The sequence below is a fragment of the Eucyclogobius newberryi genome, unplaced genomic scaffold, assembly GCF_026437365.1.
Source record: "Eucyclogobius newberryi isolate DKJ021-1_F unplaced genomic scaffold, fEucNew1.0.hap1 SCAF_10, whole genome shotgun sequence".
In the NCBI taxonomy this organism is placed as follows: Eukaryota; Metazoa; Chordata; class Actinopteri; order Gobiiformes; family Gobiidae; genus Eucyclogobius; species Eucyclogobius newberryi.
The window spans coordinates 15,910,140-15,935,247 of record NW_027315724.1 but is presented as its reverse complement, the minus strand read 5'-3'; the positions used below and the strand labels follow the sequence as shown (position 1 = coordinate 15,935,247).

The 25,108-nt window shown below is 38.0% G+C and overlaps 6 protein-coding genes across 8 annotated transcripts; 3 read left to right on the top strand and 3 right to left on the bottom strand.

The window, feature by feature from the left end:
- Window positions 1-21: 21 nt before the first annotated feature.
- numa1 (nuclear mitotic apparatus protein 1) lies at window positions 22-10,287 on the bottom strand. 3 transcript variants are annotated; one of them, XM_072461825.1, is made up of 24 exons: window positions 10,228-10,287; window positions 10,063-10,157; window positions 9,908-9,981; window positions 9,671-9,759; window positions 9,525-9,599; window positions 9,351-9,444; window positions 9,132-9,285; window positions 8,910-9,049; window positions 8,437-8,548; window positions 8,201-8,318; window positions 7,984-8,124; window positions 7,797-7,910; window positions 3,957-7,712; window positions 3,674-3,883; window positions 3,416-3,600; window positions 3,194-3,325; window positions 3,002-3,104; window positions 2,683-2,863; window positions 2,472-2,608; window positions 2,077-2,361; window positions 1,901-1,999; window positions 1,502-1,825; window positions 1,364-1,394; window positions 22-95 (listed from the first exon to the last, which is right to left on the bottom strand). In XM_072461825.1, exons 1-24 carry the CDS (start codon window positions 10,258-10,260, stop codon window positions 70-72), a joined length of 6,708 nt encoding a protein of 2,235 aa, XP_072317926.1. In that variant the 5' UTR covers window positions 10,261-10,287; the 3' UTR covers window positions 22-69. The 3 variants fall into 3 exon arrangements, with proteins under 3 accessions (XP_072317926.1, XP_072317927.1, XP_072317929.1); XM_072461826.1 differs by having other exon boundaries at window positions 3,026-3,104; XM_072461828.1 differs by lacking the exon at window positions 1,364-1,394 and having other exon boundaries at window positions 22-93.
- Window positions 10,288-11,542: 1,255 nt separating this feature from the next.
- Window positions 11,543-14,073, bottom strand: lamtor1 (late endosomal/lysosomal adaptor, MAPK and MTOR activator 1). The gene is made up of 5 exons (XM_072461824.1): window positions 13,839-14,073; window positions 13,370-13,503; window positions 13,219-13,296; window positions 12,901-13,024; window positions 11,543-12,815 (listed from the first exon to the last, which is right to left on the bottom strand). Exons 1-5 carry the CDS (start codon window positions 13,878-13,880, stop codon window positions 12,723-12,725), a joined length of 471 nt encoding a protein of 156 aa, XP_072317925.1. The 5' UTR covers window positions 13,881-14,073; the 3' UTR covers window positions 11,543-12,722.
- A 325-nt stretch (window positions 14,074-14,398) lies between these two features.
- sfrp2l (secreted frizzled-related protein 2 like) lies at window positions 14,399-16,283 on the top strand. Its single transcript, XM_072457902.1, has 3 exons — window positions 14,399-15,071; window positions 15,562-15,642; window positions 15,714-16,283. Exons 1-3 carry the CDS (start codon window positions 14,552-14,554, stop codon window positions 16,121-16,123), a joined length of 1,011 nt encoding a protein of 336 aa, XP_072314003.1. The 5' UTR covers window positions 14,399-14,551; the 3' UTR covers window positions 16,124-16,283.
- Window positions 16,284-17,572: 1,289 nt separating this feature from the next.
- Window positions 17,573-18,691, top strand: tomt (transmembrane O-methyltransferase). The gene is made up of 4 exons (XM_072461832.1): window positions 17,573-17,896; window positions 17,979-18,175; window positions 18,243-18,365; window positions 18,442-18,691. Exons 1-4 carry the CDS (start codon window positions 17,635-17,637, stop codon window positions 18,637-18,639), a joined length of 780 nt encoding a protein of 259 aa, XP_072317933.1. The 5' UTR covers window positions 17,573-17,634; the 3' UTR covers window positions 18,640-18,691.
- A 191-nt stretch (window positions 18,692-18,882) lies between these two features.
- On the bottom strand, window positions 18,883-20,704 carry anapc15 (anaphase promoting complex subunit 15). Its single transcript, XM_072461834.1, has 4 exons — window positions 20,407-20,704; window positions 19,789-19,848; window positions 19,566-19,706; window positions 18,883-19,259 (listed from the first exon to the last, which is right to left on the bottom strand). Exons 1-4 carry the CDS (start codon window positions 20,524-20,526, stop codon window positions 19,212-19,214), a joined length of 369 nt encoding a protein of 122 aa, XP_072317935.1. The 5' UTR covers window positions 20,527-20,704; the 3' UTR covers window positions 18,883-19,211.
- An 817-nt stretch (window positions 20,705-21,521) lies between these two features.
- Window positions 21,522-23,771, top strand: folr (folate receptor). The gene is made up of 5 exons (XM_072461833.1): window positions 21,522-21,675; window positions 22,246-22,378; window positions 22,452-22,640; window positions 23,133-23,268; window positions 23,342-23,771. The coding sequence occupies exons 2-5, from the start codon at window positions 22,250-22,252 to the stop codon at window positions 23,605-23,607; spliced, it is 720 nt and encodes a 239-aa protein (XP_072317934.1). The 5' UTR covers window positions 21,522-21,675; window positions 22,246-22,249; the 3' UTR covers window positions 23,608-23,771.
- The last annotated feature ends 1,337 nt before the right edge of the window (window positions 23,772-25,108 follow it).

Genomic DNA, 25,108 nt, shown 5'->3' with positions numbered 1-25,108 from the left:
TTTAGTGATTTGATAAAAATGTTGTCTTGTGCAGTCTTTGATGGCTTAACACAGATGAGTCCAACTGCATCACATCTTCATCCTGCTCATCATCTGTGGAAAGGAAAAATCCAGTAAAGACTATCACATTTAAAACGAACATCCATTACATGCAACATACAGTATATCTACTGTATTAAACCAATTAAAACCAGCACCAGTGTCTTTTGCTATTAGACCCATTAAATATATAACTTTTCTAGCGGAGGGTGAGCCATTTGCTTGTTTGTATGGAGAGGTTATCGCTTTGCCTGGAAAGCTCCACAGTATAGTATTTAACTTGTCCATTGCCATGGGGAAAGTAGAGGACACCCCCAGTCCAAGTTGCTGGTCAGATCTTCAGAGGAGATCCACACAAAATTAAAACAAAACATGCAGTCCTTCCAACGACAGAACCACCTACAAGAATGCTAGGTGGGCAGATTATAAAATGACTAGAGAACCTGTATCTGTCCCACAATGAGGGAATTCCAGTATTACTGCTCTGAGTACTAGAACAGCAGGAGAATAAAAATGTGTAACTACTAAAATAGCCACAATAATGATGCAAAATGTTATTTTGAAGATGTTCAATTTGAATATCTGTTTAATCATTAATTAAAAAATAAAAATAATGCATTGTAAATATCAAAATATAAGCAACATTTCTGCACTTTGTGGGTAATTTTAGTCTTTTACAAGTGTCTGATCCTTTGACCTCAACTCGGGTTAGGGTTAACCCTAACCCTAACAAATTTGGATTAACAAAATATTGTCAAGTTTTAGAGCAGCCAATAATTATGTTCAAATGGATATAATACTATGTTATAGATGGTTCTATATCATACTGTGGGACATCTAGGCAAAGTTTCAACACCTATGGAGACGAGCAGATGGAGGACCCCCACCATATGCACCCTGTGATGTAATCCGAACCCTTGTTAGGTTGTGTTCACCTTCTAGAATTTGGGGTCGATTAGAGCTCTAGGAGATTCACAGTTTTTGAAATAAATATTTAAACTTATGATCTGCAAATGTTGAACCTTTTCATTATATTCTAAGGATTGGCTACATAAACTTGATGTCATCTGAAGTAACTTTAAACCATAAGATTACAACAATCACATCTTTGTGGTTTCTACTGATATATTCATGTGGAGATATTGAACATAACGCAGGTCAATAAATCTGCAATCTGACAGTTTAAAAACTAATTCCGCAATAGCATTTTGATGCATCTCGGCTCAAAATCAAACTTGAGGGTTGACGAATATTGCTGTTGAATTTCTCGTGAACACAACATAACGTGAATCCACAAAATCCCCACAACAATTTACACTTACAGCGAGATTGTCCTTATTTACAGGCACACACTCCTGAAAATGTATTAAAGTCAGTTGTAGTCTTATTCCAATGATCTTTTAGCCATTTGAAAACATAATGCACTGACTGAGGTGTAGAGTTGAAACAAATAAACACGTACCTTGCGAGCGCTGGTTGTAAGCCCAGGAGACTTTGCAGTCCTAGTGGAAACTTGTGGGGACTTTCTCTGTCCTTTATTTGCCACTAGAGGAGATTTCTGACTTCCCAGTCTGCCGGCCCCTCCAACAGCTGTGCGGGAATTTCTTGCAGGGATATTCTCTTGGCCACGGCGACTAGCTGACTGCGCAGGAGATTTAAATTTTTTGCCAGGCGATTTACGAGTAGAGCTTCGTAGTTTGCTTAAGCCTTTCTTTAGAATATCTTTTCTGGGGTCTTTTTTAGGGGTGTTGTCAATTGTAAACATCATTGATTGTCTCCGATCCGCCTACAGAAAATAAAAAAGATGCAATTAGCGGGGGCAAAATTACATTTTCGGGCAAACATTAAAATTCATACTCACTGGACTCAAGGTAGTCTGGATGCGAGGGATCGCAGGACCACTACCGTTCTTATTTTTGGGAGTAAGGGGGCGAGGGAAACAGCTGGCTCTCATTTTTTTCTTTAAAAATAGGACAACAAAAATAGATTGGAGTAAAATACAAAAGATTTACAAATGTGTATAGTTGTAAACATTACCTCCGGTGAAGTTGGATGTACGGTCAGTGTAGATGGAGCCCGCTTGCTGCTTTTTGAGCTCCCGAGAGTGGAGATGGCCGCTTGAGGAATGGCCTGGCCTGGCATTAAGGAGAGCCGTGACCGAGATGTGGCGGTATTACCACTCAGACCCATGTAAGAGAGTCTATGAGAAGTCAGAGAGTCCTGCAGCTGCCCGGGCATCACAGACGCACGCCGGATAGTCTCAATGGGGTCACCAGTGCGGAGTTCTTCATCAGTATACATCAAAGCACTATTGCGAACAGTCTAATGGGACATTAAAAGTTTTGTTATAAAACCATATTTATTCTATATAGCGTACACAGTAATAGTACATCAATTAGTTGGTGTAGAATTTAAAGCAGTGTCAATCTCACATCAAATTCCACAGGATAGCTGCTCTTCAGATGGGGAAGGCAAGCCTTGTTTCTCGCCTGAATCTCAGCAATTCTCAACCAGTCCTCAGGTCCACCTTCTGGTTCATTTTCGGCTCCAACACAGAATGTACTTGTAGCTAAAACGCAAAAAGGAACAGGCTTGCATACGTCGAAACTTTGGAAATGTATTACTTTGAAATAAGCAAGTTACCCTGTGAATGGATGGTGCTGCGCCTGTATCCTGGGAGGCCGATGAGCTGGTCAGCATCAGCCACTTTAGGTGTGGTGAACAGTTCTGTGGAGATGCCCTGGGCTCTGGAGAGGTTTGGATGAGAGCGAGCGGAGGACAAACTGTAGAATGTTTCATCAGCTTCATTGCGGCCTGGAGTTTTCTACAGACAGAAAACAAAGTTAAAAGAGTCGTTATAATAAAAACGACAACATTTTAGCCTTAAAAATCACTGAATGCATGCTGCTAAACCATGTGAATTACAAATAAGAATTAAGAGGTGCTTGTGAATTTCCTCCACCTTTGTCATGGTGATGTTTATAACCTGTGTGGTCCTGCGCCTATTTATGGACCAAGCTGAATCTCTCTTCGCAGAATCTTCTGGTTTAGAGTCTGTAGTGGTCCTGCATAATGTATATAAAGTTAAAATGAATTATTGTATCCTTCATTTCAACATCTAAATAGACAAGATGAGAGGTTTGGTCTGCCTTACCTGTGCCTTGTGTTGATGGGTGTGAAGTAAAGCGTCTCTAGAGACTCAGCCAGAGGTACATGGCGTTTGGCAGCTAGGCGCTCTGAACTACGAACTAGCGGTGTGCTCGATTCACCAGGTGCAGATAATTTTCTGTGAAGAATAAAGTAAAGCTTACAGCAATTGTCAACACCATGTATTAAAGTGTTTAAAATGGATACTTGCTGGAAATTGCTGAAATACCTTGTGTTGTTCAGTGAATCATCTAGAGAGCTCTGGTCCAGGCTGTCAGAACTCATGCTTCGAAGTTTTGTTCTAGTATTAATACCACATTTCTGACCAGGAACTTTCAAGTTGGAAGGCTCTGATGCCTTTGAGTCATTCTGGAATTTACTTTGTGCTCGGAGAGTCTGGTCTGCAAAGCTTAACTGAAATTAAGCAGATAATACATTAACTCTTACATCTTATTAATACCAAGGTGACTGTACTTTAAGAACATACCTGTGCTTCCAAACTGGCAACCTTGTTCAGAAGTAATTTTTCATTGTTTTGGATTTTGTCCAGTTCCATTTGTAGAAGGTTGTTTTCCATAGCAACAGTTTTAACTTCCCGCTCCTGAACCTCGAGGGAATGTTTCAGGTTGGCCACCTCTTCTTCACTTTTCTGTAAAAGCTGCTTCTTACTGTTGTAGTGATCCACTGCCTTTTCAATCTATTGCAACAGAAATAAATGAGCAAAACACACATGCACACACCCACTTGTCATACAACGTTTACTCACTAACCTGAGCTTTATAATGTTCCACAGCAGTGGATTTAGCAGAGAGCTGCTCAAGCAAGTCTTTCTTCACCACCTCAATGTCTTCCATTTTTTCCTTTTCTATAAGGAGAGAGTCTTTGTCTTGTTTCAGCATTTGCAGCTCCTGTTGCAGTTTAGTCTGAAGCTTTACTGCGGAGTCATTTTCACTTTCTATCGCCTGCTTGGCTTGAGAAAGTCTCTGGTTTTCATAGACCATGACCTCCAGTTCTTTCTCTGCGTCAAGTATTCTTGCATTAAGCGTTTCCTTTTCTTTAATAAGAGTGTCTCTTTCCTTTTGTGTAGATTCAAGTGTTTCCTCTTTTTGTCTGAGGACATGGGTGTTCATTTCTCTGTGCTGCTTCAGCTCTACATTCAGAGAAACAAGTTCTTGCTTAAGGTGATCAATTTGCTGAGCTGACCCTAGCTGAAGTTTAAGCAACTGCTCCTCTTTGGCCACTAGTTTCTGAGAACACTCTTCGAGTTGACCCTTGAAGGACTCCACACACTGCTGCATTTGCTGTTCTTTTACACAAATCTCACTCTCTAGCTTATTGATGATGACCTGAGAGTTTAAAACTTTTTGCTGGAGCGATTTTTCCTCTTGAGCACTTTCCATCTCTTGTTCAGAAATCATTTGCAGCTTGGTCTGAACCGTCTCTTCAGCTTTACTCAATGCTTTGACCATATTGTCAAGTTGGTCCTTAAGGGACTGCATCTCTTTTTGCTGTAGGTTTGATTGATGATCAGCATCATTCTTTATGGCAACCTTCTGTTCTTCATTAGCATGTAGTTGTTGTCTAAGAGCAATTATCTCACCATCAAATGTTGTCTTGAGCTTTTGAATGGCCTGTTTTTCATTTGAAATCTCCATCTCCTTTCTGGCCAATGTGTCCTCTTTAAGACTCAGCTGTTCTGCTGAACTGTTCAGAGACTCTTGCAAATTTTGCACTTGCAAATTGAGATGTTGGATTTGCTTTTCAAGCTCCTGTGATCGTTTGAGATTTTCTTCTTTTACGTGTTCCATCTCTGTAGAAGTCTCCTTCTTGAGATGGAGCAATTCTTCCTCCTTAGTTTGGATGTTGGCATGTAGGCTCTTGATCTCATCTTCAAATTGAGACACCTTAGTCCGCAGTCCCTCTACCTGCTGCTGCTTCAAGGCAAAGTCATTTTCCTTTAAATCCAAATCCTCTTCTGCCTTTGTTAGCTGAGATTTGAGAGACTCCACTTGTTGTTGCAAGTCACTTGATTCCTTTTTCAAGAGTGCCAATTGCTCAAGGCTTTGGTTTTCTAATATGTCAATTTGTTCAATTTTTGTCTTAATTTCAGCTTTTAAGTTGTTTACCATCTCCTCAGAAGAGGACAACGCTTGTTGCAGAAGCCCCTTTTGGTGAGAACTTTCTTCTTTCAGTTTCATCAATTCAGTCTGCCATGTCTGGACCTGTTGCTTGGCTTCACTCAGAGATTCACACAACTCTCTGGTTTGACTTTTAAGAGCAGCGATTTCCTGATTCAACTGTTCAGACTGTATCTTGTGGTCATTTTTAACTTCAATTATTTGCTCATCTTTGACTTGAATTTCCTCTTTAAGTGTCTCAATTGTCTCTTTACAGAGTTCAATATCATGATTGAACCCCTCAATTCGCTCACCGTTTTCTTGACATGTTTTCGTGAGGAGCTTTTTTCCCACCTGCAGTTCCTCTTCAGCTTGTTTTAGTGATGATTTAAGGTCGTTAACCTGATCTTTTAATGACTGGATGTTATTTTGAAGAACCTCCTCGTCTTGTGATTTTTCCAGCAACAACCGTGAAAACATTTCTTCTTTGGCCACTAGTTTCTGAGAACACTCTTCGAGTTGACCCTTGAAGGACTCCACACACTGCTGCATTTGCTGTTCTTTTACACAAATCTCACTCTCTAGCTTATTGATGATGACCTGAGAGTTTAAAACTTTTTGCTGGAGCGATTTTTCCTCTTGAGCACTTTCCATCTCTTGTTCAGAAATCATTTGCAGCTTGGTCTGAACCGTCTCTTCAGCTTTACTCAATGCTTTGACCATATTGTCAAGTTGGTCCTTAAGGGACTGCATCTCTTTTTGCTGTAGGTTTGATTGATGATCAGCATCATTCTTTATGGCAACCTTCTGTTCTTCATTAGCATGTAGTTGTTGCCTAAGAGCAATTATCTCACCATCAAAGATTGTCTTGAGTTTTTGAATGGCCTGTTTTTCATTTGAAATCTCCATCTCCTTTCTGGCCAATGTGTCCTCTTTAAGACTCAGCTGTTCTGCTGAACTGTTCAGAGACTCTTGCAAATTTTGCACTTGCAAATTGAGATGTTGGATTTGCTTTTCAAGCTCCTGTGATCGTTTGAGATTTTCTTCTTTTATGTGTTCCATCTCTGTAGAAGTCTCCTTCTTGAGATGGAGCAATTCTTCCTCCTTAGTTTGGATGTTGGCATGTAGGCTCTTGATCTCATCTTCAAATTGAGACACCTTAGTCCGCAGTCCCTCTACCTGCTGCTGCTTCAAGGCAAAGTCATTTTCCTTTAAATCCAAATCCTCTTCTGCCTTTGTTAGCTGAGATTTGAGAGACTCCACTTGTTGTTGCAAGTCACTTGATTCCTTTTTCAAGAGTGCCAATTGCTCAAGGCTTTGGTTTTCTAATATGTCAATTTGTTCAATTTTTGTCTTAATTTCAGCTTTTAAGTTGTTTACCATCTCCTCAGAAGAGGACAACGCTTGTTGCAGAAGCCCCTTTTGGTGAGAACTTTCTTCTTTCAGTTTCATCAATTCAGTCTGCCATGTCTGGACCTGTTGCTTGGCTTCACTCAGAGATTCACACAACTCTCTGGTTTGACTTTTAAGAGCAGCGATTTCCTGATTCAACTGTTCAGACTGTATTTTGTGGTCATTTTTAACCTCAATTATTTGCTCATCTTTGACATGAATTTCCTCTTTAAGTGTCTCAATTGTCTCTTTACAGAGTTCAATATCATGATTGAACCCCTCAATTCGCTCACCGTTTTCTTGACATGTTTTCGTGAGGAGCTCTTTTCCCACCTGCAGTTCCTCTTCAGCTTGTTTTAGTGATGATTTAAGGTCGTTAACCTGATCTTTTAATAACTGGATGTTATTTTGAAGAACCGCCTCATCTTGAGATTTTTCCAGCAACAACCGTGAAAACATTTCTTCTTTGGCTAGACGTTCATCTTTGGATTGTTGATGCATTTCAGTTAATAGAACTACCTTTTCTGTGAGGCCAGTTACTTCTTGAACTTTGTCAGCTAAAAGATTATTGGCAGTATACAGCTCAGTCATAAGTTTATTAACTCTTTCCTCAGTTTGAAGAAGAAGATCTTCCTTTTGTTGTTTGATTTCTTTGAGTTTTTCTATTTTTTGTGTACACGATGCAACTTGGGCATGTAACCTTGTGGTCTGTTGATGTTTCTGCTTCTCAGCTTCTTCCAGCCGAAGTTTAAGTGTACATATCTCCATTTGCAGAACTTCTCTCACATTTGTCATCTCATTTTGGAGGTTTTCTACAGCTTCATTCTTGGATTCAATCAATTGATCCATTTGGTTCTGTTGTTGAATTAAAAGTGTCTTCTGGCCAGATATTTCCTCCTCACGGTTTTTTAGTTCCTTTGTCTTGGCCTGAACCTCCACCTCAATTTTGTGAAGAGAATTTGTGGTGTTCTCCAACTTATCGGTTAACAAGCAGATTTTGTCGTCCAGTAATTCTTTCTATCAATATCGTAAGGAAAGGTCAATTAGTAAAAATTCCAGTTAAAATGTAATGAGGGGATGAATTGTGTTTCATCCACTTACCTCCACTGAAATCCACATATTGTCTCCTTCCTCTTCTTGTGCGGATCTGCTAATTTTATCTTCTAAACAGGATATCTTTCCATGAAGGATCTCAATTTGTTCTGTAAGAAGTTCCTGTAAATGCAGGACATTGGCGATTATTTACCACTTCATCTTAGACCACAGAGTCAAAAAAACTTTTCCTTACCTTTTGTGCCCTTTCTTCATTAAGCTCTGATTGCAAATTGCTCAGAGTGCTTCTCCACTCCACTTCATTAGAGGTTTGGGTCTCTGTCAGCCTGCCAACTTCTGCCTCAAAAAAGGCCAACTGAGAGCACACAGTCCTCACCTAAAAAGGAAATCAAAACATTCATTTTTTTCAAAGAAACATTTTGAACTTTAAAAAACTCATAGAAACAAGTTACCCGCGAAGAAAGCACTCCATTTTCCTCAGATAATTCATCTACTTTGCGCTCCATCAGGGAAGAATTACCCTTGAGTTCTTTATTCTGCTTTAGTACATCATTAAAGCGTGACTGCAACCTTAAACACACAAAACCAATTGATCTGGCTTAATAGTCAATATTGCAATAAAAAAATAATGTAACCTTCAAATTACAGCCACTGTAAACCATTCAGTAAGTTAGGTGCAATAACTTACATGTTATTCTTGTTTTCCAGCTCATCAATTTGCTTTGTTGCAATTTGTTCACCAGTACCTCGGTCCTCCTTGAATTTATCCAAACAATGCTGCAGTTGAATTATTTGGGATTCTAAAATTATAAAAATCAGTTAGAATGTGTACTAGCAATATTTTTTGTTGTTGTTTAAGTCTGTGGTTCTCAAACTTTTTCATTTGTGAGCCCCATAACGACAATATTTGGCATTCGTGACCCACAAATACACAACATAGGTTACCGGCAAATTGATAGGGTAGCCTTATTTCTGATGTTCTTTCTTTGCATAGGCCTAGAAACAAAACTTGGTAGCCAGACAAATTATAATCTACATTAATACCACTGCATTGAAATTAAAAATAAATATAATTATAATAATAATAATACTCTATATAATCTGAGGACCTACTGAACTTATTTTGTGACCCTCAGGTTGAGAACCACTGGTTTAGCTTACCTCTTTGAGCCAAAAGTGTCAGTTTGTTTGAGAGTTCCTTTTCCAACCCATCCCTGTAGTCTCTGTCCTGTATTAATTGCCGTTGCATTTTTCTCATCTGAAATATGGGTGTGTTCATAATGTCTTGTATAGGTGAACAGCTGCAAGTATGAAAATATAAGAATTCGTAGGTATGAAAAAGTACAGCTATGTTTTAAAATGTGTCAAAAGCTTGACAAAAACCTGGCTGAAGGCGATGCTACATTTTGCAAGTCCAAAAATTGCACTTTTTGAGAACGAGCAAAAAGAGGGGATTCATCCTCATCATATACAGATGATACAGTGGATACTGAAGAGGTGCATGATTTATCAAAAATGTCACATGGTACAGACAAATCTAAAAGAAAATCAACAGTTAGTTCAACCTGCAAAGATTTGCAAAAAATAAAAATTAAGACTTACAACGTCTGGACAAATAAGCATCGAGTCCAGGCCTCAGAGAGACACTCCCTTCACTCTCAGTCACATATGTTGCAGTTAAGCTTGCGATCTGACCCTGAAAAAAGGATTCATAGAGATTTATTGTATCGTCTTATAACAAATACAAAATCAAACACACTTGAAAACTAGGCTTACCTCTACGTTACAATCAAGGGTCCTCAATGTACAATGGTCATTCATCATGTCATGATATACAAGCACCAAAAGGACCTGAAATAGAAGTGTTTACTTGGATAAAAACAAGTGTCCCGTTTCTTCTGATGAAGACATTTGCAATTTACCTTTGCAATTTCAGTTGTTGCATTGCTGCCATCTCGAATAGCTTTCCATATAATTGGAGTTCCATTTAGCGCATTAAATCTGCAATCTCCTGTGAAAAAAGGTTTATCACATTTCTGTTGATAACGATGTTCATACAATATTATCGGGATACACCCACCTACAAAAATCAATTTATTAATTTGTCATCTAACATGTAGTAGTCAACAACTTTGATTGTGGTAAACAAAACAACTTACTTTCTACAAAATCTGAAATTATCTTGAAGCGATCATCAACACAATTGCTCTGACAGGGGATGGAAACCTTCTTACTGTAGGAAAAAAAGAACCATTAACTTGTTAAGTTTTTTGTCTTTCTAGCAAACGATGAACATATGATCAGGTTTACTTACAGTAGACAGACAAGTTGGAGTAGGATCTCGCCATTTTGTAAATCTTCAATATTTATGTCAGTTTCTTCACCATCTGGGGGTATTGTAGCTTTGACCTAAATATAACATTGTCGACCTGTTTAAACGGTGTTAAACATGTACATATTGTATTGTAGTCTTACTTACCCAGCCAAGAAGAGCGCTGACGCCCAAATTCATTTCGAGCTCTTTGCCCAAAAGCCTGAAAAACCACAGAAAAAAGAAAAGAAAGCCTCAATAAACAACTAAACAACCGATGCATCCCTTCACAAGCTCTTGGCGTTAGGATCAAGTCAGGATCAGAGACCTAACATCAGCGATAAAACAATAGTATAGTAGATCCATGGATACAACTCAATGGTTAATACCAGGCTCAGAGAGCGTTGAAGCCACTAGCGCTACAGTCAACAGCGTAGTTCGGTAAGAATGTTAGTGAGAGATGATAATGAGCTTCAATTACTATCGATTATTTAAAAAAAAAAAACTTACGCAAAACAGCAAAGTTGCAAGCCACCTTTACAACCTTTGTCCACCGACGTGCACGTATATACTCAACGTTCACCGTGTACAGGGACGCGGCCAGACAGATTCAAAGTTTAACAAACCAATCACATCGTCCTCTTTTGAAAACACACTGATTGGTCCTGAACCCGGAACTCAGTTAGCCGTGGATGTCGTATGCTGCCTTCATGTGCTATGGCAAGTATGGTAAATAACACGTTCCCAGTGGGAAATTGCACATAAATGTTGGTTCAATACATCTATTGAATGCCCTCTTATCTCGTAATTTCCAGTGAGAAACTGGGAAATAATTTGGATGCTCGAGTTGCTGGAGTTAAGTAACCTTTGCCTGTGAATCACAATTGAGATATATTAAAGGGATTTAATGGCGCATAATTATATGGCATCCACAACTCCTCTATAGCATCTCTATTACCTCTAATAAATAATAAAATCAGAAGAATTCAATTGTTTGCTTTTTCATTTTCTATGAGTGATCTGTGGGGTAGTGTCTTGCGTGAGTTTACTTGTTTACTCTATTCACGTACATTTGTCCAGTTAAAAGTGTATTTTTAACATGATTCCTTTTGCTACGACCAAGAAAGCATTCGTATTTGCCACCTCACAAATGGAAAGGCATATAATTTTTGGTTATTATCTATGGTGGTGTTCATCTATGGTATATACATTGGTGTTCGCATCATTGTGGACAGAAAAATGTAGAAACACCATTTACGTCATGGCTTTTTGATAAATGGACCAGGATGAACACCCTTTTATAATTCCAAAATTTGGACTAGTTCAAAACAAGGACTAATCAAAAAGAGGAAAATTAAATGTGAAAATAACTTCAGAGCCAGAGTGCAGGCCTAAAACGTGTACAATAAACAAACTAATGTTAATCTTATACAACACTTAAATTATAATGTTGGAAAATTATTTTTCCACAGCATCTGTAAAGTGTTTTAAGTATTTTAATGAACAAAATGACAACCAAAACATACATTTTTTGGTGCTATAGTATTTTACAAACATCAGATAGTATTATAGACCTTATGGCTAAAAATTGTCAAGGACCCATTGCAAGAAAATTCAGGTTGAAACACAGATCAAATCCCTTTAAAGACAACAAGTCACACCATGCTTATTGTTGACATATTGTCATTGTATACCCCATTTCAACTCAAATAAATAGTATCAAGGATTGTTAGGATTGTTAACACTCAAAACTCACTGCTACAATGGTTAGTTAAATTTCTCAGTCATATTTTAATTTATGGCAAAACGCTTCCAAAAGCAGACCTGATTTAAAAGCATTTGTCCATGTAGTTGTCAGCCCAATGAGAATTTAGAAGTTACTTTAATACCATCTGTACAATCTGTCGTCCAATATTCTCTATATTCAGTTAAGAAAATGTACAAAGAGTACATGTGGCGTGATCCTGAAAGCTAAACAAACAAGTTTTTCAACATCTCATAATTGTTGATTGTATCCCATTCGTCCACATGAAACGTCCACATCCTGTTTCACCAAAAACAGTACAGGAGTAGTTAGGAGGGACTATTTTACAATTTACCAACAATGGTTGAATAATAATAATAGTTGGCGGTAGCATTTTGTGAACTTCCGGTGGTCCTGACGTGGCATATGAAGTGAGATTTCCACATTCTTAATTCATCTATAATATTTAAATGCTATCAAAAATCTTTTGAACAGAAAATTACATATTTTTTCCATCCTGCTGCTTTATGGAAAGTCACGGTTGAAACTTTGAACTCCTCATTTCTCATTTCTTTCTTAAATAAACATGTGGGAATCAATGCCAGAATCCTTAATGTTGTGTGCAAAGTGTTATTATTGAAGTATAAACAGAAGCACAGAGTAAAACTATTAAGGAAAACAGCATACTCCAAAACAGTTCTGGTATTGAAAGTTATTGAAACCTATCAAATAATCATTTTATCTGCAAATATTACATTATGGCTATCATGATGACATAGCCCCACACCATTTTTTGGTGTATCTAACTATGATCTTGTACTGCCGTTGGCTGACAACTAAAAGCATGGAAATCATTGTTTAAGTGAAGTAAAAGTCAGAACTGCACTGAGTTTGATGGATGGACAATGTGTGAACGTGATCAGGGGATGGCAAACTGGACAACCAATTCTTCCTTAGCATCCACTTTGATTTGAGAGATTGCACTGTAAGCGTAAGCAGCAATTTTGGAAACCTGCAACGAAAGAAATGCATCAGCCATGATAATTGAGAGACATTAAACAGGAAAAATATATATGCACATTATAGTGTGTATTTACCTGCTGAACATCTGAATATGGCACCAGGTCACTTGCAAGCACTTGGTGTGGTTGAGTGGTCAGGGATGGGAGAGTGAGGGCCTTTTTTGGTGGCAAGTTGCTGCCCAACACAGCCAGTTTTGTGCTACAGAATAAAATTGGACATTGTCACCAAGGATACATTGAAGAAAATATATAATAATAAATATTGCTGGAAATGGCAATGAGTTACATCCCAACATTTTAAATATAACATTTAAAATTAAGTTTTATTATGAAAATGGTGTTATTATGAAACAAATGTTTGTTTGTTAAATGTTTATTTTTTTGGTACACTACCTGTACTGTCGGGCTCTATCCATGTATTCATGTGGCTCCATCATATGCTGATCTGCTGCAGATACATCAATGATGTTCCTGTAGGAGAAAAACAGCTGCTTTGTTTGTGACCTCATTATAAATACTGTCAGTGCATGAGAGGGTTTCCTACTGTGCGGTCTTGGTGAGGATGGACGTGAGGAGTGCCTGCTCATCTGTGCGTGCTGAAGGGACACTTGGTGTGGGCCAATCAGTCCCATTTGGTTTGCAAACAATATTACTTGGTGGTATCAGGTGCTCTTCTTCCTATTTTTATGTTGAAAAATTATAGAAAATAACATATCGCAACAAATGAGGCTAGAAGTACACTGAATGTCGCAGTACACCGTTTTATAATACTTATGCGAAGTAGGCAATGGGACGGTTCATGTAAAGTAAAGTTAATGTGGAGAATTGTGTAGCCAAAACTTTACTCGATGGTTTTAATGGGCTCTTGTAATGCTGATGTTGTGCCAATGGGTGGAGTATTCACTATCCTAAGGTTTGCATTTAGTAGTCAAATACTTTAAAGTGTAACTTATTTGTTGACATGGACTGTTATGCTATAGCAGTATAGTTGGACATGCTAGCAGCTAGCTTACCTCCTCTGTGGGCTTGTCTTCGCTGCTGTAACAACAACCCATGGCAGCGTACGGGGGGAACTACAGCACACACAGAAACAACCCGTGTGTGGAGACCCCAATAAACATGCAACTTGTTTTATACTCAAAGTGTTTTTAGATTCAGGAAAAAGTAATATCTGTCAAAGCAGCTTCTTCTGCTACAAGGAAATCACATGATGGCAAACAAAACCACTTCCGCTTTTGAGAACCTGTCACGTGACAGACTCCTCGTAAGCGCAGGTTATGGATGTGTTATATTAGTCATGAATTTGTGAAGTTTGCACTATCTTTGAAACTGATACGAATGTTGCTATTTCATCAAATGTGGTTTTAAATTATACATAGAGCAGAAAGAAAAATACGTTAATTTCCTGGAAAATCCAGCACGATCTCTGTATTTTTATACAGATCGAATTGAAGAAGTGTGTATTGTGCATCCCAGACAAGGGTTATCTCATGGGCTACTTGCCCTTCTTTCAGTAGTTTCTTAATTTCATGTCAACATCAGCAACAGAAGTGTTGTGAAGTGTTGAGCCCTTTGCTCCCCGTGCATGGGTGGGAATGGGGGACGCCTACATAATTTACCCCCTTTTTCCACCACACCTCTTTGTTTACACCTTTACTGTTGCTCAGTTGCTGTAGGCTGGGGGCCGATCCTTTCAACCCCATTGTTCTGTTTTTAAAAAGACAGCATGCTTTTCTCCTTGTGCTTTTTAATTCTGCTTGGATTTTCTCACGCTGACAGTGAGCATGCAACTCAACACGGACCACAATCACTCGGTTTGGCCTCTTCGGTCCGGTCTGTGTGCAGACCCATCCCGAGCACCCTGGTTCTATGTCACGGGATCGGCTACAGACAGATGCGTATACCGAACCTCCTCGGCCATGATTCTCTGAGGGAGGCCCAGCAACAATCAGCGGCTTGGATGCCCCTCATTTCCAAGCTCTGTCACAGGGACACCAAGAAGTTTCTTTGCTCCCTCTTCGCCCCCGTGTGTCTCCCAGAGCTCCGCGCGCCTGTCAGCCCCTGCAGGAGTCTCTGTGAGGCCGTGCGAGACGGATGTGTGCCTGTTATGAGCGCCTTTGGCTTTCCATGGCCGGATATGTTTAACTGCACGCGATTTCCACGTGGAACCGAGCTCTGTATCCCAGCCACCGGGGAGGGGGACACGTGGACCGATGAAGAGCTCAGGACAGAGGAGGCGCTGAAAGGTTTGACCAGACTGGACACACAAAGGGTTCACTCCACAGGGGGCGTCGTAACTCGTCCACTATCCGTCATCAGCTTTTCATTGGTCACGGATCAAAACCTACTAATACATGACAGTTAACCACAAGTCAAGATGACACAAGAAAAGCTCAAGTAAATGAACTTGTGTAGCTCTTGTTGAAGGTAGGGGTCGGTGATATTGATAAAAAATGTTTTGGAGCATCCCACAGTCTGAGGATATTATCAACAGAAATGTCTTATGTCTTTAAATGTAGTTTGAATCTAATAATCAGACACATGTGAATTATTGTTGTATAATTATAACACAGCAATATCACCATACACTTATTTGAAAGTTCACAATAACTTTCAATCAGCTATGCTTATTATATTTAAATTTAAACTTACTCGATATTCAAAATAACATTCACATATTTCAATTTCAATGTATTGAAATGAACTGAGTTCTGATAACATATTTTTTGTATGCAGGAACTGTCATCTGTGATGCCTGCAGTCTTGCAGCAGAAGGAGAAACTGACATACAGGACAGTTTCTGTCAGAGCCCATATGGTGATTGACAGCAACACTGCAAATATTTAGGAATAAAACAATGCAGCCTATAGAATCTTTGTCTTTTTCAGCATTTAAGATGCGCCTGGGCAGTGTGTCCACGGTGGGAGGAGATCGGCAGTTGGTGCCTACGCCACGTAGTCGTATCCTGAGATGGGCAGGAGGAGGCGCAGAGAAGGCCGAGGGCATCGGTGGTGCAATGGCCCATAGTGCTTTGTGGCTTCATGAAGGCGGCAGCTGCACCTGCCCTGGTTTGGACTCTTCAGAGCTGTCAGACACAAACTTAGGTGATAACCAAGATGGAGGTCACGTCTCTGAAGGTGAAAGTGCTGCAGTTCAGGGGTGGTATCTGGTTCTGGCTAAAGCAGAAGAGGGCAGGTTGGTCATAACCCGCCTAGTGAGGTGGACCAGAGAGGACAAAGAGCTAAAGAAGTTTATCAGAGCTCTTCTTAAACAGCAATGTCCACAGGCACATTTGTAACCAATGTGGTTTAGTTCAGGAGTGTCCAAACTATGGCCCGGGGGCCAAAAGCAGTCCTCAGACCAATTTTTGTTGGTCTTCATGTTTCTTGCTGAATTGCCCCAAATGGTGTTTATAAAAAATACTTTTGTCTGATCATTTTTGAATAAATTCTACCATCCTAACTTTGATATTGTGATATAGACCTATTTTTATGTTCTAAGTTTGAATGACAAGGTAAATGTAACCATTGAATGATCACTTGACTTCTCACTGTCTGAGGACCTCTGCTTCATTGATGTATCAAAGATAAAAAGTGATTTTGATATTTTATTCTAGATTTTCAAAACCAATTGCAATTTGAGGTGGGCAGATAGTTGGTTTGAATATATGCAAAACTAGACTATCAAGTGTATTTTTTATGATCAAATGCAAAAAGAGCTTATTAAATACACATTTTAAAGGGATCTTTCCTTTCACATTTGTATGACAACTTCAGTTAAGATATATTTTAACACATTTCTGTTCACTTTACATAATTTCATCTGAATATAATTAGAAAACTCCCAAAAATATCCATATAATTAATCAATAATATCACCCACCTCTAATTGCAACACATTATGAAAAAAGTAATGAAAATGTGTCATTAACAATTCAAAACAAAATATATCTTTCGTGTCGATGAAAGTTACTGGAAGTTAAAAACCACGAATACATTACATCAAATTAAATATAACTTTTCTATTAAGAGAGTTGTATACAAGTGAGTGAAATTTAATTTTTAAAAGACAGAATACATTTTCCAAATATAGATTCAATTGTATATTTTATGTGAAAATCCTTGTATTCCTAATGTATGTATGTATTAGTGCAAATGATTAATTGTTTTTCTTGTTGAAAATACTATGCATTCATATATATTTTATACCATACTCTTCATATATCCATTTTTAAAGTGACACAAAAACCACATGTCATTAGTGTTTTATTGTGTTTTTCTATCGTGACTAAGGAGAAGAAACTGGACACTTTTTACCTCTTAGACAAACACCTGTTGTTGTGTCTATATCATATGTCCTCCTGTGTCTTATCGGATCAGCCATTTCATCAGGAATATCTCTTTGTATATATTTTCCAGCTTACTAAAAATCTGTACTCTTGGTTTTAATTGTAATTGACTTTGTTAATTTTGTGGTATTCAAGTTAATACTTTTTCTGAGGACGTTTATCAACACATGAACAATAAATTATTCATAGCCCCAGGTCTACTAGTCTTTCTAACAAACTCCACTGTCATTCTGGTCTCTTCTCATTGTGCAACCAACTCTTTGCATTGCCCTTCAGTCATTTTAAAGGTGAGTACAACTTCTTTGGAAAAATTAAGTGTTGGTTAGTAGTATTTGCAGGTTCATGCATTGTATATGTGAAAGGGAGCTTTTGTACACTTGGCCAATAGAACAGCATTTTCAACATTCACCTTTGTAACTTACCAAAAAAAAGTATGAAAACTTGCCCTTTGTGGTTTTAGGATGGTGTCTCCAGCTATTGCGTTGGCTTTTCTTCCACTACTACTGACACTACTCATCAGATATCGACACTTCTTTCTGTTGTTTTATCGAGCAGTTTTGGTAAGAATTTGGAAAGATATTTCTACTGGCCTGAGCAAAGAGGAGCGAGCCTATGAATATGTTTTGACACACGCCACACCTGGAGACCCGGATAGCATTCTTGAGGCCTTTGATACATGGTGTACCAACGTGGAGTTTATCAGCAACATCGGACCAAAGAAAGGTTGGTTAACAATTTGGTATTATTTTCAAAATTTAAATATATATATACATTGTAAGCAGAAATTATTTTACATTGTGTGTAGGGAAGATCTTAGACCGTCTTTTGGTGGACCAGAGTCCCCTGACGGTGGTGGAGCTGGGTACACATTGTGGCTACAGCACAGTGCGGATGGCCAGGTTCCTGCCTCTGGGCGGCAGAATTTACAGTATTGAGATGGATAAGAGAAATGCTGCCATTTCAGAGAAAATTATACGTTTGGCAGGTTTTGATGATGACACAGTAAGTGTCTTTTGTCAAGGACATTTAAATATAACTTTTTATATAACTTGTTTTGGTGTTATGCCAGGTGGAGCTAATTGTGAGTCCTTCTGATGAAGTAATCCCTCGATTGCGGTCCGACTATGGATTAGAAAGACTGGATTTTGTATTCATGGATCATTGGAAGAAAAGTTACCTCCCAGACCTACAGGTATGTGACCTCAAATTGTCAGTATACAGTTAAAGTGAAAGAAAACATTCAAGTTGTTGTTGCTTATTTGTTGCAGATGCTTGAGGGATCTGGACTGTTGGGAAAGGGATCAATAATTTTGGCTGACAATGTATTATTTCCAGGAGCACCAAAGTTTCTTAGGTACATTCGCAAAAGTGGTTTGTATGAATGGAAAATTCACAGAGCCACGCTAGAATATAGCAAAGGCATCAGGGATGGGATGGCTGAGCTCATCTATCAGGGAATCAAGTAGTTTATTTTTTGCCAAAAATAATGTCACCTTTTTGAATGATTAAATACAACATGGCAAACAGAATTTAAATGTCTATATTATTAAATATGTAAGGTGGTCTGTTTCACATCTCTTCCCCAGAATATTAAAACCTCATAAGACAGATTGATATGTATAGCACTCTCGATTCCATTTCTACACATCAAGTTTGTGAACTCTTGTGAAATCATCCCACAATCAACACAAAAGATCATATGTCATATGTCATATTGTAGTTGTGATAATTTATTTGCTTGTACCCACAAAAATGCTTCAATAAAACTCAAGTGGCTGCATTTGTTCCACTGCTGCCATAAAAAAAGAACAATAATGTGAGTTCTTGGTAAGTGACAACATTTTTTGCTGAGTATTCCATTGTTCATGCAAGGTCAGCTGTTAAAGGTAGCAATGCCACATGACCTGCATTCCAACAGTTGCTTCACACTCTCATTTACAAGTCCTCCAAATGTTATAAAAATATTCAAGTACTTAGTACAAATGAGCAGAAAATTGTCACTGAAATGTTTAAGTCTGCAGACTTAAATGTGCAAACTTTAAATCATCCATTGGTCTTGATCTTGATCTGGCCCTTCCATATCCACCTAAAACAAACAAATACATTTTGGAAGACATTATAAGATGCATTTCGAATAACATAATTATAAAGACATATTTTGTATATTTAACAGTTAAATCCTTGAGAATTACTTAGTTGCAGTATTTGAAATGGTTCTGAGAACAACAAAGTGATGATCATATAATTAATCTGAACAAAAACCAAAAGACCAAAATAATTAGTTAAGGTGTACCTGATTCCTGATCTAAATTTGTCAGCGTTCAAAACTGTGAAGATACAGTGGTTGATAGTTTCATGCTCCCATGAAAGAAATGTAAAAAAATAAAAGCACCTCATTTATCTCTCCATCGTCGGGCGATTCATTGTAGTCATTCATTTCATCCATGTCCTGCATGTCCTCCTCATCTTCTGAATCTTCCTCACTGTCTTCCTCATCCTCATCATCCTCTTCTTCTTCATCCTCATAACCTGTCTGGAGTAGTCAAAGAAGGTGCACCGTTTTGAATTGGTCTTTTTGAAAAAAAAATTAAGTTCATTAATTTCGATTGTCTTACGTCAAAGATTGGTTTCCCAATTGGCATCAGGTTGTTGTCTTTTTCAGCAATGCTCTGCAACTGGGAAAGATGTTTAAGTTACTACTTACAAAGTAACAACTTTGCTGTTATTGAATGCCTCTAGTAGTGGCAATGACTCTGCAGTATGAGTATTTGTTTAATTTAGAGACAAATCGATGAATGTTTTTTTTCTTCTTTGGTTTAATAATATCAAGCTACCTAATACATTTTTTAGCCCTAATATCGATCTAATAAGGTACTCGGAGAGCCAGATATTATCCTAGACATGTTTGAGAACCACTGTCTAGATCACTGTGCACTAGGCCTGTAGTTCTTTAGACATTTAGTCAACTATGTCCGGAGATTTTTAAGTGATTGGACAGTGCAGTCTGCCTTCTCATTGATGAGGATGCTGTTTAATACTGGCTTTTGCAAGATCCTAAAAAACGCGAATTCTACCGAGCACCACACGACATTGCGTTTTAGTCGATTAATTGGTGCACGGGATATATCCTTTAGCAGACAAAACATGTTCTCAGTCGACTACAGCCCTACTTCCACTTTAGAAAATCTCACAACAATGCAGTAATGTAACAACTACGTTACAGCAGTTTTTACCCATGTTTGATGCTGCTGTTCTTGCTGATGCAATTCGGCTTCGTCCATACATGGCCGATCCAAATTAAACCACAGAGATTCGGTTATTCTTGGAAATAATGATGGGAATAGGGTGGACATGGCTATTAAAGGATATAGAATAGCCTATTAAACCCGAGGGAGCAAGGGCTGAAGCAAGGAACGTAATAGCAGGGTATCGAGACCCAAGAAACTCCAACGGTAAGAGTAATTACATAAGTCTATTTTTTTAGTTCGAATATTTACTAATGGCTCATTCGATCTTTTTAGCAGCAAAGTCCACGGCGTAAAAATTCAAAATAACAGATACCGGAAGCCCAAATGTCCGTCCTTAAATCATTCCGGACAGATTCTGCGAAGACGAAAGGTTCCATGTGCGCATATATATATATAAGATAAGATAAGATAAGATATTCCTTTCTTGTCCCACATGGGGAAATTTCATTGGTGCAACGCAGGAAGATACAGAGGTAGATACAGAAGAACAGATCACTTATCTGAAGTCTGAAAAACACTTTCAGTAGAAGATCTCCTATAAATAAATAAAAAACTCCCATAGACAAATAAATAAATAAATACCATTGCATGTGATCCCGACAGTAATTGCACATGAATATGTGTCACGACAGCACATAGATTGCACATGAATTTCACAGTAATTGTATATATATATATATATATATATATATATATATATATATATATATATATATATATACATGTATGTATATATATATATATATATGTATGTATATATATGTGTGTGTATATGTGTATGTATATATACAATACACACACACACACACATATATATATGTATGTATGTACAATTGGTTCATGGATCTTGCATTTGACACATTATATAGACCTACAGCATTTCTTAAATGCACAGTATAACATCCTTGTCTCATTGCTTTTTTTATTCCACCAAATGGCATTTTAAACCACTGTTTCATGCACTGTTTCGTTGTCTTAGGTCACAATGACTCTATAACATCCTTTATTTTGTGACCCACCTAGACCTTGAGATAACAATTCCTCAGAGTGAGCTGTAATAAAACATTGTCACTCTCTACACTTACTTGAGAGTCCTCGGGTGATGGCAAACTTTGAACTTTGGATATGTGCAGCCTGAACGTCCAGTAATCTACTCACCACCTATTAACTCACAACAACACACCGCATGTATGAACTGTATCAGAGGTGACCGAGGAAACAGCAAATTTGAGAAAGGAATCAGCCGACACAAGGGTAAATTCTATAATTTAAACGTTTCTAACTTAATTGTAACATGTTTCTAACTTAATTGTAACACGTTTGTAACTTAATTGTAACACGTTTTTTTGGCAGTTTACCAAAATTTACTTTGTATTTGCCCATCAAATCAGAAAAGTTTCAGTATTTTTGTTTTCTGTTTAATGTAATAGATTACAATAAACTTAAGCCAACATTACCTTTACATGCTTAATTGTAATTTTAACAATATTATAGACCGTATTGTATGTTTTATTATTTCTCTCTCTCTTCTTTCTCTCTCTTTCTCTCTCTTTTAACTTTAATTATATATTTAAAATATATGGAATTTTACTTTTTAATTTAAAGTGAGTAGACTGCTTTATTGTTTGTTGTGATACATGTTACTTACCTAATACTTTTTATTGAAAGATATGTCCTTACTTGGATTAACATTATAACATTTTAAGGCCTGGCCTAGAGCCTTTACACAAAGTAATGTGTACACAAATTCCTCATGGCAAAGTTTGAGACATTTTTGGAATGATTACACTGTGTTATTTTGGTGTTTTCTTCTGCTTTGTACAGAATCATGTGGTTGTCTGTGGCCTTGACTCTGTCTCTCTGCAATGGTGCTTTAGCTCTGGACAAGCTCAACATGTGTATGGATGCTAAACACCACAAAACTAATCCTGGGCCCGAAGGAGATCTGTACTTGCAGGTATATTTCTCTATGTGTATATATTAATAAAGGGGTTAATGTGAAAAGTTATTACATAACAACTGTTTTCTAGTGCAAACCATGGCGTGATAATGCTTGTTGCACCGCTAACACCAGCTCTGAGGCTCATGACGACAACTCCTACTTGTACAACTTTAACTGGAACCACTGTGGTGGTATGAGTGAGCAGTGCAAAAGCCACTTCATCCAGGACACTTGCTTCTATGAGTGCTCTCCTCACTTGGGGCCCTGGATAGAGGAAGTATGACATCATGGTTGTTGTGCATGCTTTTGTTGAACTCTAGATGGCAGTATTAGGCCTTGAGATGTGAGAAAGCTATCTTCTTTGATAAGAGGTTGCCTTCACGCTCTAGAATTGTGTTTTGTTTTTGGAGGAAATATCCAAACTTAGCGATTGGCTCCACAAACTTGCCATTTCAGTCTTATAGCATTAGTGTACAGTTTTAACTGACAAGGTTTATAATGAAAAAAATATGTTGAACTTCATTCTACATATTGTTTCATGTGGATAGGCCCAGTAATTACATATAAATTAACCAATAATGCAGTAGTCATCTTCATTTGACAGTTACAGGTCAAATTCTACCATATAATTCTGACCTGTCCTCAAGCTCAATTTGAAACTATAGGAATTCCAGAAAGTTGGAAGTTGCGTGAACGCAACCTATTTTGATGTGGCTGTGCAATGAACGTTTCACTTTTTTCTTTCTTTTGTGTGTGTCCCCGTGTATAGGCAAACCAGAGTTGGCGTAAGGAGCGCATTGTGAATGTGCCACTGTGTTTAGAGGACTGCCAAAAATGGTTTGATGACTGCAAAAATGATATGACTTGCAAGACTGATTGGCACAAGGGATGGGACTGGAGCTCAGGTAATTAAGAGTAGACTTTGTATTTAAAACTTGGAGACTTAACTAACAAGAGTTATTTTACCATCTCACACAGGCATCAATAAATGTCCAAAAAACACACAGTGCAAAAAGTGGACCGATATCTACCCAAATGCAAAGGCCATGTGTGAACAGATCTGGTCCAACTCTTACCTTTACACTACTCTCTCCAAAGACTCAGGCCGCTGCATGCAGATGTGGTTCACTGGGGAAAATCCAAATAAAAAAGTGGCTGAGTACTACCTCCTTAATGGTGTTGGCCAGCAGTGCAGCTTTGCCTTCACAGTTCTTCTCATGCTGTGTGTGACACTTCTTCTTTGAGTTTTATAATCACACACTTTATATGACAACAAACTTGACATATATTTAATGCTGATTCTGTAGTCTGTTTTACTAATCAATGCTGTATGCCATTATTCTCTTAATCTTCTTGACAGTTTAAATCAACGTAAGGAGGTAAAATAATTTAAACTAAATTAAATGTCTGTACAATTGTATTGGAGTTTGTATTTGATGAGCCTATTTTTTCATACTAAGCCTCAGCATTTTCAGCTTCCTGGACCTAGTAGTGGTTAGAGAGCTCCACTGGAAGCCTAATTATGGGATTCCTCTCTTCTGTGAGTGCCTATTTGCCGTGCTGGAAAGAAAGAGAAACGAAGAAAGTTTTCAAATGCATTAACTCAGTTTATGGCAAATATTTTCACACGTGTTTACAATTAGGCTACGTTTTAGATGATTAAATCACTTGGGCAAAGTAGTGTCCCAAATACAATCAGTACCAAAGATACCCCAAAAATGTTTTTTGACTTCTACAACAAAACGGTGAACCTTATTTTGCAAAAAACATTACACACAGTTTTAAATACAGAAAGTAGGCATCCTAAGGATTTCAGCAAGACTACCTGCATTTTTTTTGCCACTGTAAATAAATGAAAATGACAAACAACAAATAATCCAAATATTGTATTTAGAATTGGAACTAGCCTCAATTGTTGCTCATTAGAGATTGCATGTATTGAATGCAATGTATAAGTGAAATAAAGGTTAAAAACCTATCATTTCAAAGATCACACACTGCCTCATGCTTTTATTTTGACATACGATGTTACTGACAAATTAATAGTGTGATGCCATAGCCAAAAATAACGTTGGGATGGCTGCTGTCCCTGTGGCTATAAATACTTAGCTTTTCTAAGATCATTGACACACCCCTCCCAGACTATTGCAATCTCATGCTTTGTCTAGTCTGTGTTTGTTCGTTTTGGGAAAAGAGAACAATTACCTTATGAAACATGATTAAAGCTACGTTCCCTCCAAAAACCTGCATAACGCATTTTGTCATCTCATGCCTACTACTACTACTACCACTACCACTACTACTACTACTACTACTACTACTACTACTACTACTACTACTACTACTACTACTACTACTACTACTACTACTACTACTACTACTACTACTACTACCACTACTACTACTGCTACAACAACAACTTCTAGGGGAATTATACCACACAATTGAACTATAGGATTAGACTACAGCCTATAGTTTTCTTAAATAAATAAAAATAAAGCAAATAGATAAATAAATAAATACATAATTCGACCTATTCGACCAAACATGTTATTACAATTACTTTGAAAGCGGAAGTGCTCCTCCTCACGGGCATGGCTCACGGCGCTTGACGAGGCTCGATCATGAGTCCAGTGAGAATTTAGGCTGATTTCCGTGGGACAGGGAACCCCGGAGGGTGGGTAGACTTTTCAGGAACCCAGGGCCCGGGCACCAACAGCGCAGCTTTATAAAATATCACTTGGG

Bases quoted from the DNA above. Each gene is read 5' to 3' on its own strand.
- numa1 (XM_072461825.1), bottom strand. From the start codon at position 10,260: ATGAATTTGGGCGTCAGCGCTCTTCTTGGCTGG. The intron at 7,713-7,796 runs GTAAGTGGATGA...CGATATTGATAG, and splicing joins ATATGTGGATTTCAGTGGAG to AAAGAATTACTGGACGACAA. The intron at 2,864-3,001 runs GTGGAGGAAATT...TTCTGTCTGTAG, and splicing joins TAAACATCACCATGACAAAG to AAAACTCCAGGCCGCAATGA.
- lamtor1 (XM_072461824.1), bottom strand. From the start codon at position 13,880: ATGGGTTGTTGTTACAGCAGCGAAGACAAGCCCACAGAGGAG. The intron at 13,297-13,369 runs GTAGGAAACCCT...TTTCTCCTACAG, and splicing joins ATCCTCACCAAGACCGCACA to GAACATCATTGATGTATCTG. The intron at 12,816-12,900 runs GTAAATACACAC...CTTTCGTTGCAG, and splicing joins CATATTCAGATGTTCAGCAG to GTTTCCAAAATTGCTGCTTA.
- sfrp2l (XM_072457902.1), top strand. From the start codon at position 14,552: ATGCTTTTCTCCTTGTGCTTTTTAATTCTGCTTGGATTTTCTCACGCT. The intron at 15,072-15,561 runs GTTTGACCAGAC...TTTTGTATGCAG, and splicing joins GACAGAGGAGGCGCTGAAAG to GAACTGTCATCTGTGATGCC. The intron at 15,643-15,713 runs GTGATTGACAGC...TGTCTTTTTCAG, and splicing joins TTTCTGTCAGAGCCCATATG to CATTTAAGATGCGCCTGGGC.
- tomt (XM_072461832.1), top strand. From the start codon at position 17,635: ATGGTGTCTCCAGCTATTGCGTTGGCTTTTCTTCCACTACTACTGACA. The intron at 17,897-17,978 runs GTTGGTTAACAA...CATTGTGTGTAG, and splicing joins CAACATCGGACCAAAGAAAG to GGAAGATCTTAGACCGTCTT. The intron at 18,176-18,242 runs GTAAGTGTCTTT...GTGTTATGCCAG, and splicing joins CAGGTTTTGATGATGACACA to GTGGAGCTAATTGTGAGTCC.
- anapc15 (XM_072461834.1), bottom strand. From the start codon at position 20,526: ATGTCCACCCTATTCCCATCATTATTTCCAAGAATAACCGAATCTCTG. The intron at 19,707-19,788 runs GTAAGACAATCG...TGACTACTCCAG, and splicing joins TTGGGAAACCAATCTTTGAC to ACAGGTTATGAGGATGAAGA. The intron at 19,260-19,565 runs GTGCTTTTATTT...TGTTTGTTTTAG, and splicing joins ACGATGGAGAGATAAATGAG to GTGGATATGGAAGGGCCAGA.
- folr (XM_072461833.1), top strand. From the start codon at position 22,250: ATGTGGTTGTCTGTGGCCTTGACTCTGTCTCTCTGCAATGGTGCTTTA. The intron at 22,641-23,132 runs GTATGACATCAT...CCCCGTGTATAG, and splicing joins TGGGGCCCTGGATAGAGGAA to GCAAACCAGAGTTGGCGTAA. The intron at 23,269-23,341 runs GTAATTAAGAGT...CATCTCACACAG, and splicing joins GGGATGGGACTGGAGCTCAG to GCATCAATAAATGTCCAAAA.